At 37.2% G+C, this 10039-nt stretch overlaps 1 protein-coding gene across 1 annotated transcript; it reads left to right on the top strand.

Moving 5' to 3' along the window:
- The first annotated feature begins 6072 nt into the window (after positions 1–6072).
- On the top strand, positions 6073–9516 carry LOC106300078 (protein QUIRKY). Its single transcript, XM_013736140.1, has 3 exons — positions 6073–6327; positions 6825–6873; positions 6957–9516. Exon 3 carries the CDS (start codon positions 6974–6976, stop codon positions 9296–9298), a length of 2325 nt encoding a protein of 774 aa, XP_013591594.1. The 5' UTR covers positions 6073–6327; positions 6825–6873; positions 6957–6973; the 3' UTR covers positions 9299–9516.
- Positions 9517–10039: the final 523 nt, after the last annotated feature.

Raw genomic sequence — 10039 nt, 5'->3', positions numbered from 1 at the left:
AGAAACCGGACCACCAAGAGAACCTCGAACGGACGCGAGCTGGAACGAGTTGGAGTTGAAGTCGCGCGAGCTGATCGCTGTCGGGTCGCGAGCTGGCTGATCGGGGAACGCGAGTTGTAGTTGTCTGGGATGCAAGCTGAGAATGGATGGAGCTGAGGTTGTCTTCGTCTAGTATCAGAAATACCTTAGGGCTGGGGCTGATCGGATGAACACGAGCTGGAAGGCTTGCAAGAACAGATTAGGGTTCGTCGGGTTAGGGTTCAAGGTCGCCGGCTAGGTTTTAGGTTTAGGAGTTTTTCGATTTGCTCAGGGAGTTTTGAGACTCGTGCTGATAACGTGTTGTGAAACAATAGATTTAGAGCTGGATGTTTTCTGTATTTCATTAATAAATAAGTCTTCCCTTTATATAGGGGATTACAAGATAAGTAAAAAAGAAAGTATCCAAAACCTAAATCAACTAGGATTTAGGAAAGACTACTAATACATAATATGGAGAGATTACAAACAAAAAAAATCCTAATCATACAAAGAAAAAGAAACATATAAATGTGGCCGCCTCTCTCTCTCCTCAATAGGCCGACTCTCTCTCCTGCGGATGGGCCGATTTATGACCGAGCCGGTTATTGACATCTATTAATTGATTTATAACACCTTGATAATTATTGGGCCCTAAAATTCATTTTTATTCAGCAAAAAAAAAAAATCAAGGTCCAGCCATACATACGGCTTTTTGTATGCAGACACAGAGGAATCCAATGACTTCTGCTTCATCTACAGTATTACACTACAAGTTTTATTTTTCTATCTAATTCGTGTGTCATAATATAATCAGATAAACCTGCATTATACAAACTAGGGCTTTCCCCGGGCGTAGGTCTTTTTCACAAAAATGTTATATATTTTACTATTATATCATATATAATGTGTATCTTGTAACTATACCTAAAATAATTGTTTAAAAAACCTTTTTTAAAAAATCAATATTACTTGTTTTAGTATTAAAAAGTACATTAACATATCTTAAATAGTTCTGCAGAAATTATAACTAATAAACCGAGAAATGTTTCTGGCCAACTAGTCCTTTCTCAAAAAAAAAAAAAATGTTTCTGGTCAACTATGCTGTGATTGATTTATGTTATGGTTTACAAATCACAATTTTTCTTTATTTTTGCGGTGTTAATTAAACCCACACCTTTTTACGTGGATCCGCCTCTGCTATGCATTTGTCATTGGCTCAAAATTCTTAAACTTAATTAAATAAATTAATACAATTTTTAATTTTATACATGTTACATACCGTAAAAGGGTTTAGTCGGTTAGAAAAATCATACGGCTAATATGCTACACTTAAGAGGAACCATGGCACAACTATGAGAAATGACTTGATTTAAATTGCTGAATCTATGTTTTTCTTTTTCCTAAATTTAATAATATTTAAATAAAATCATTTGGGATAAATATTTTATGATAAAGATCAAATTACAGTTGATATTTGTTAAATTGTCATAAGTTATCTTCAAATGCTACTAAACAATAAAAATGTGGACATGGTGTATATGTTTAGCCAAACTTAAAAACTTAAGGTGTATATTTTTGTTTGTAACACACTTAAGGTGTATATAATTTATCAAATATATATCGTTGTTTGTTTGTTTACCCAAGCTGAACTTTTTAAAGAATTTTCCATATGCTCATCCTTTTAAAGATTTTTTTGCAAGTATTTTTTTTTTAAATTTGTTAGCTAAACAAAAACATCAAACCACAATAATATGAACATACCTACTTGTAATGATACTGCATATTATTTTGTTTCCCCAAAGTTCTTTGCATCTATTTTAAAATTTGTTAAATTTTCTTATTTCATACTAATTTTTTTGGTATGTTACTTTTATGTTAATCTTAGATTACTGTAACATTTATGTTTCAGTATATCCCAGTATATAAAATATATATATGTTACGATTCATACAAAATTAAGATGAATAAAATAATATTTATAAATTAATATGTATTGTTTTCTTAATGTGCTAAACAAATTTGTGTATTTTTTCATATATTCATTATCAAAAATCAAATAATCATTCAAATTTTAATATCTGGAATACATTATCCAAATTTTTTTAAATATAACTTTTGTATTTATTTCATATATAAATAAAAATTTGTGGTAGTTTTATTTACGAAATTTAGGTAAAGAAGATAAATACAATATTTTTTAGAAGCTTTTTGGATTTTTTTTTCTTATAAACATGTTGTAGGATATATGTAGGAAATCCCATTGTGACATGTTGACTTGTTAGCTAAACTTTTATATGCATGTTTTTCTCTAAACCATTCTTATCGTCATTGGTAACATAAATTTTAAAAGAAAACGTTGTATGGCCATATCAGGTACAACAACGCCATCTCTATCAGCCTCTCAAAGAACAGTGGGCACTTTGCTGGATGTTCCCCCCTTGAAGCTCAGAAAAGTTTCCTTAAGCGCAAGGATCCAAATGCTGCTCGGAGAAGAGGTAAACTTCTGGTAGAACAGCTTCGAGATCAATATCATTGCAGTGTGATTTAAGTTAATGGTACTCTCCTTTTTTCATTCATTCGTCCACAACAAAAGCAGAGAGACGGACATAGTAAGGTAAAAAGCAGTAAATCATAATAAGAAAGATAAATTCTCTACGATAGCCATTTTTAAGTTTTTGTCACAAAAATAGCCTTTAAGAACCGACTCTTAGCTTTTTTAGTTAAAAATTAAGAGACGGTTTCTTATATTCCGCTAAGAACCTCACCCTAAGAACCATCCCCCCCTCCCCATTAATCATGCTCTAATTTAAAGAAGATGCAAAAATAAGAAGCTCAAAAATATTTTAGATGAAGTTCTGCTTGTTCTACTGATGCAGCTATTGTTGCTGCTCCAGTCATACTTACGGTAGATCTAGGCAACCCACAAAACTTGCCAAACTTCTCAAACGCCTGATACATGACTGTTCCACTATCTTCGCCTAAAGGCCCAAATGTCTGTCGCTATGCATTTATAATCTTCCAAGCCTACACTGATCTCCGGCTTGTACTCGTTCATTCCAACACTCAAGTGTACGACTATAGTTTCTTGGGCTCCTAGCAAGACAAAACCCTTGTCAACAGCTGACTCATGTGGATAGTGTTGAATTCATAACCTACAGCTTTGAAGCTAGTGTACCCAAAACCCATCTTCAAAAGTCACAAGGACAGTGGAGATTGCATTTTTGATTCCAGACTTGTCAGTCATTGATCCGGTCTTGCCACTTTCATTCTCGTAAAATACCTTGTGTAGACATTGTTGTTGCATTTGCTAGGGGACTGGGGACTGGGCAGAGGCAGCATAGACATGCCTTCTTAGCCTCATCATTTCCCATCAACTGATCGTTGTAGAAAAGGGACACGATCTTGCATGCATGCAGGTGAGTATATCGTCCAATTGGGACTTGGTCAGGGCACAGCGACCCAATCCCTTGGAATATTGAAAGATGCTTGGCTCGAAGAAAGAAACCTCGAGCCGCTTCTCGTAACCTTCGAAAACGATTGCAGATAAGCCATAAACACCATCACGAATCAGCAGAAAAAAATCTTAGAAGAAAGTAAATTATTAAGTGGAAATTAAAGAAAGCGAAACTATATTAGGAGGGTGATTCATAAGATGTAACCAAACAGAAGATTTGAGTTTGCGTTGTAGCAATAAGAAGATTTGAGTTTCTTGATTCCATTGCTAGGACAAACATCTTCAAGGATGTAACTAAGAGGGGCTTCATAAGATAAGGAACTATTACTCTAGACTTCTTTTTACCACCTTTCGAGTCCATCATAATCTCCTTCACACGTTATGTAATTAAGATAAACAAATCATATGGTTAGGTGAAGAGGAACAGAGATTCAGTGTTCAACAATCTCACCCTGAAAATTTATCACAATGATGTATCGAAGCCATGATAATCAAAAGGAATCTCAACAATTTCCTTAACACCACAAATCTCAAGAGTGATGACAATCTGCAATAATTTATCAAACAACAATCATAAGAACTTTCATGACATCTACAAAAAGGTCTCACACTGTCTCTCTCTCTATAATAGAGAAGTTTTTGAAATTATAAACTCACATATATGTGACATCACTGAAACCAAAACACAGCCCACCACATGAGTTGATCACAACCTTCACTTGTTCAGGTCTGAAGTATATCTTCTCTCATGGCCCAGCACGGTGAATTCTAGTAATCCCACAAATAACAATCATAAAACCAGATGACGGGCTACTATGCTAGAATCTTATGAGATTTCTTTCTCGGCGTGAATTACTATCAAAGTTAATATAACAGCTGGATCTGCATATCCAAAACTTGTGAGATTTAGGATTATGCCTTTAGAATGGGAAAAGCTATTGGAGAAGTACCTATAGAGGAGGAGCGAAGGCGTCACTGATATTGAAAGATATGCAGAGAGCTTTAGACAATCAGTTGATGCATGATTAGCTCTTCCTTTCGAATATAGTAACTTAGGAAGAAAAAACGGCACCATAAACCTCGTCATTAAAAAGAGAAGATGAAAAAGGAAAATTTTGACCTTTCAATTGGTTTGATAGAATATGTTATAGCTCTTTATATAGGAAGAGGATCAATGGGAAGAGGAACGAAACATTCGGAAAAAATTAAAGATCATCATTAATTGATAAGAAGTGGCTCAAAGTAACTGAAAATTCAGAGAATAGAACAAATAGTACGAAGTGGAAGAGTCCTGAAAGATCGACTCAAAGCTTCAGAGGAAAAAAAGGGTTGTCGACGTAGGCTTGATATGAGCCGAAATAAAATTTTAAGATTTAAAACAGTTCACACGAAAGATCCAGTTTCACCTTCTCTACTCTGTTGACGTGGCAAAACCTACTCTTCTCATTGGTTGATTTTCCATGCTGAAGTGAATAGTCTGAAAACACTCCCTCGATCTCTTTTATATATTGGGATACACACAAAATAATAATCTGCACATTCAAATAAGAGAAATACCAGGATAACACTAAAAAAGTTTTTGTCACAAATATAGACTCTAAGGATCAAAATAACAAAAATGTTTCATTAAAGAGGTAAATATACATTTATACTCATAGGGTTAACTAATCCAAACCTTAGGGTTTAGAGTCAAGCGGTGGGGATTTGAGATTGAGGTTTAAAATTTTATAAATTAAAAAATAAATATTAAAAATTTGAAAATATTTTTTTTTAAAAAATAGTTTCAAAAATTATTTTCGATTTACAAAAAGAAAATTTGAAAAAAAAATTAAAAAAATTTTTGAGAAAAAAAATTTCAAAATTTTTTTTTTATAAAAAAAATCGAATTTGAAAGCATATAATCTAAAACTATAGTTTTTTTTATTTTTAACATATTTTGGGTATTAAGGTCTTTTTCTATTAAATGAAACATTTTGGTCATTTTTTTCTCTATAGTTTATTTTTGTGACCAAAACTTGAAAATTGTGTGGAAGTTCCTTTAGTCCAGTTGTTTGACTAAATGTTCATTAATGCTTCTACACCAGCAGGTCTGAGGTTCAAACTCCAGAAAACGCAAATTATACAGAATATGAAGAAAAGAGGGTTACAATAGGTCTTCAATATGGTGCATGGCGTATCATCGAACATGAATCTCATAGGACTGCTCGGAGGGATGTAGTCAGACGTGTATTCTCATATGGTGGTATAATTGCCGGCTGTAAAATCGTCTATGTAATATTTTTCAATACTGTATTAATATATAATTAATCAGACGTTAAAAAAAAAATTCAAAAATTGTTTATCCAGGGGAACTGCCCTTCAAATAATATTAACGAGGATTGTTTCAGTTATACTAAATATTTTATTACGGAGAAAAGACGACCGCCGTTGAAAGATTACACAAAACCGTCGTCTCCACACGTGTGAGATTCAAAACAGAGAGGTATGTCTTGCGTGATTTTACGTGGACCCCATCCTTTACAGAATTATTATTATTTTGAGATTTCAGTAAAAAAAAGAGAAAAAAGTGAAAACTGTAGAAAAAGCAAAAGAGAGAAGAAGACAACAAACAAGTGAGCCACAAAAGCTTCCTCTTTTTCTCTCTCACTGCTCTTCAATGTCTCTCTCTCTCTCTCTCTAGAAGAAGTTGCCCTTTCATAGTGGTGCCTATCCGCTGCCTCTACTAGTCGTCTCTTATTGTTGAAGAAGACTCTCTCTAGACTTTGCTTATTCAAGATGGAGATTTCATCGCCTGCGTAAAATCGTTTATAGTAACTCTTCTTCTCATCCCATAGATCTTTTTCCGAAGATCTAAGGTATGTGTATAGTTAGATTTCAAATTTTTTTACATCATTTTTTTTCCATGGATTTAGTTTCAGCATTCTAGATCTTTGTAAGTGGTTGTTGATTTATTTTCTATTTTTTTGCACTTTGTCGTTTAGTGTTTAAGTATCTCGAGGACAGAAAAAAAAATTGAAAGAAGAGATTTGTGAGTTTCAAAGTATTTTTTTTTTGAAGTAAAAATTCATCAGACAGCGTAACTCCTGCTCTGTGTAATAGTTTATGGTTTGTGTTTCCGATGTTAAAACAAAAGTGGTGTTCTTTCGATGAATAAAGAGATTCACGATTTTGTGCCGTTAGATTCTGTCTCGGAGATGCTAACGAGGTTGTTTATGATCTAGAAAATGCGATGCTTTATTCGAGATTCTTTTTTTATTCAATTTATATTTATTTTTATGCATTTATCTCACTTTACTCTTTCTTTTCTCTTAGCTTTCTAACTCTTCTTCAAATGGTGTTGTTTTTGTCTCAGATCTAGTGCTTTTGAAGTGGAGTAGTAGTAGCTGAAACACTTAATCTCTGTAAGTCTTGTAATCTTAATTGCCTTCTTAAGCTACTGAATGTGAATGTTTATTAGTCTTTTTTGCATTTTTGAACTGTGTAGTGTGTTCTCGAGCAAGCATGATGCAGAGACCACCTCCTGAAGATTTCTCCTTGAAGGAGACGAGACCACATCTCGGCGGTGGAAAAGTCACTGGAGACAAGCTCACCAGCACCTATGACCTCGTTGAGCAGATGCAGTACCTCTACGTCCGTGTGGTCAAAGCCAAGGAGTTGCCCGGTAAAGACTTAACCGGTAGCTGCGACCCTTACGTCGAGGTGAAGCTCGGAAACTACAAAGGAACCACGCGCCACTTCGAGAAGAAGTCAAACCCCGAGTGGAACCAAGTCTTCGCCTTCTCCAAAGACAGGATCCAAGCTTCTTTCCTTGAAGCTACTGTCAAAGACAAGGACGTTGTGAAAGACGATTTGATTGGTCGGGTTGTGTTTGACTTGAGCGAGGTGCCTAAGAGAGTTCCTCCAGACAGTCCCTTGGCGCCTCAGTGGTACAGACTCGAAGACAGGAAAGGAGAGAAAGTCAAGGGAGAGCTGATGCTGGCTGTTTGGTTCGGTACACAAGCTGATGAAGCTTTCCCTGAAGCGTGGCACTCGGACGCTGCGACGGTTAGCGGAACCGACGCTCTCGCCAACATCCGTTCCAAGGTTTACCTCTCTCCCAAGCTTTGGTACCTAAGGGTTAACGTAATCGAAGCTCAAGATCTGATACCAACCGACAAAGGGAGATACCCTGAGGTTTACGTGAAGGCTATAGTGGGGAACCAAGTGCAGAGGACGAGAGTGTCACAAAGCAGGACTATTAACCCCATGTGGAATGAAGACTTGATGTTTGTAGCAGCTGAGCCCTTCGAGGAGCCTTTGATTTTAAGTGTTGAAGACAGAGTTGCTCCGAACAAAGACGAAGTCTTGGGGAGATGCGCGATCCCTTTGCAGTATCTTGACAAGAGGTTTGACCACAGGCCTGTGAACAGCAAGTGGTTTAACCTCGAGAAGCATATCATGGTCGACGGGGAGAAGAAGGAGATCAAGTTCGCTAGCAAGATTCACATGAGGATATGCTTGGAAGGAGGGTACCACGTTCTTGACGAGAGTACGCATTACAGCAGTGATCTTAGACCGACGGCTAAGCAGCTTTGGAAGCCTAACATCGGCGTGTTGGAGCTTGGGATACTTAACGCGACTGGTCTGATGCCTATGAAGGCTAAAGACGGTCGTGGGACTACGGATGCGTACTGTGTGGCGAAGTACGGACAGAAGTGGATTAGAACAAGGACCATCATTGACAGCTTTACGCCGAGGTGGAACGAGCAATACACTTGGGAGGTTTTTGATCCGTGCACCGTTGTTACCGTTGGGGTCTTTGATAACTGCCATCTCCATGGAGGTGAGAAGAACGGTGGAGGAAAAGATTCAAGAGTTGGGAAAGTGAGAATCCGTCTCTCTACTCTCGAGACTGATAGAGTCTACACTCACTCATACCCTCTCTTGGTGCTTCATCCCAACGGAGTTAAGAAAATGGGAGAGATCCACTTAGCTGTGAGGTTCACTTGCTCCTCCTTGCTCAACATGATGCATATGTACTCACTCCCTCTGTTGCCTAAGATGCATTACATCCATCCTTTAACCGTTGGCCAGCTTGATAACCTGAGGCATCAAGCGACGCAGATTGTGTCAATGAGGCTTACAAGAGCAGAGCCGCCTCTAAGGAAAGAAGTGGTCGAGTACATGCTTGATGTTGGCTCTCACATGTGGAGCATGAGGAGAAGCAAAGCGAACTTCTTCAGGATCATGGGGGTGTTGAGCGGGTTGATAGCAGTGGGGAAATGGTTTGAACAGATCTGTAACTGGAAGAATCCAATCACAACGGTGTTGATCCATCTCCTGTTCATCATCCTTGTCCTCTACCCTGAGCTCATCTTGCCCACCATCTTCCTCTACCTCTTCCTTATCGGTGTTTGGTACTACCGTTGGAGACCGAGGCATCCTCCGCACATGGACACGCGTCTCTCACACGCTGACTCAGCTCACCCTGACGAGCTGGACGAAGAGTTTGATACTTTCCCTACTTCGAGACCATCTGATATTGTCAGGATGAGGTATGATAGGCTGAGGAGTATCGCTGGGAGGATTCAGACGGTGGTTGGTGATCTTGCAACTCAGGGAGAAAGGCTTCAGTCTCTGCTGAGCTGGCGTGATCCGCGTGCAACTGCGCTGTTTGTTCTTTTCTGTTTGATTGCTGCAGTTATTCTCTATGTGACTCCGTTTCAGGTTGTGGCTCTTTTGGTTGGGATCTATGTTCTGAGACATCCGAGGTTTAGGTACAGGCTACCATCAGTTCCTCTCAATTTCTTCAGGAGGCTTCCTGCAAGAACTGATTGCATGCTCTGATGGGCTCAAAGAAAAACTGCTACCTCTCTCTCTCTCCCTCGGATCTTCCTTCTCATCTTGAAGAAACTCCCTCTAGAATTGTTAATTTGTTTTTTGTTGAAGTGTCATGTCATGAATTTTTATCCTGGTGGTTACTATCATGTTCATTTCGTTTATAACATTATCAAGACTTTTGTTTGATTGTAGTAAATCAGCATCTGTGTGATTTTGATGTTCTTTGTTTTGGTTAGTTATTTATTCACACTTGTCTTAGAAATTGGAAACAGAGTAAATTACAAATGAAACTCAAACCCTTAAGCAGATTGACAAAAAAAAAAAGAACCCTTAAGCAGGATAAGTTGAAAATAATATACATCAGAAAGAACAGTGAAATGGTGAATACATGGTAATCTAGCTATGTATAACAAAACAAATTGGAAACAACCACAACTAATAGTGATATAGTATGTTATGGCCTTATGGGTCACTGTCCAACAAGGTTGGTATGTTGCTGCGGCAATTGGTACAGAACATACTTTTCTTTTTACCTAGAATCATTTTATACAAAAAGTTTGTTTTAAACGTTTTAGTTAAGAAAAGTAGCTTAAATTATTTTCCTAACTAGTCTCTCACATCTTGACCAAAAAAACTACTATTTCACATCAAAAAACAGTTTTGATCGTATACCATTTATTTTGCTTTTTAACCAACCAAATTGATTTTGAGATGCTTATTCACCACCCACCACCCACCACCCACCAC

The sequence above is a fragment of the Brassica oleracea genome, chromosome C6 (genome assembly GCF_000695525.1).
Source record: "Brassica oleracea var. oleracea cultivar TO1000 chromosome C6, BOL, whole genome shotgun sequence".
Taxonomy (NCBI): domain Eukaryota; kingdom Viridiplantae; phylum Streptophyta; class Magnoliopsida; order Brassicales; family Brassicaceae; genus Brassica; species Brassica oleracea.
The sequence above is the reverse complement of the archived record's forward strand: the minus strand, read 5'-3'. Positions and strand labels throughout refer to the sequence as shown.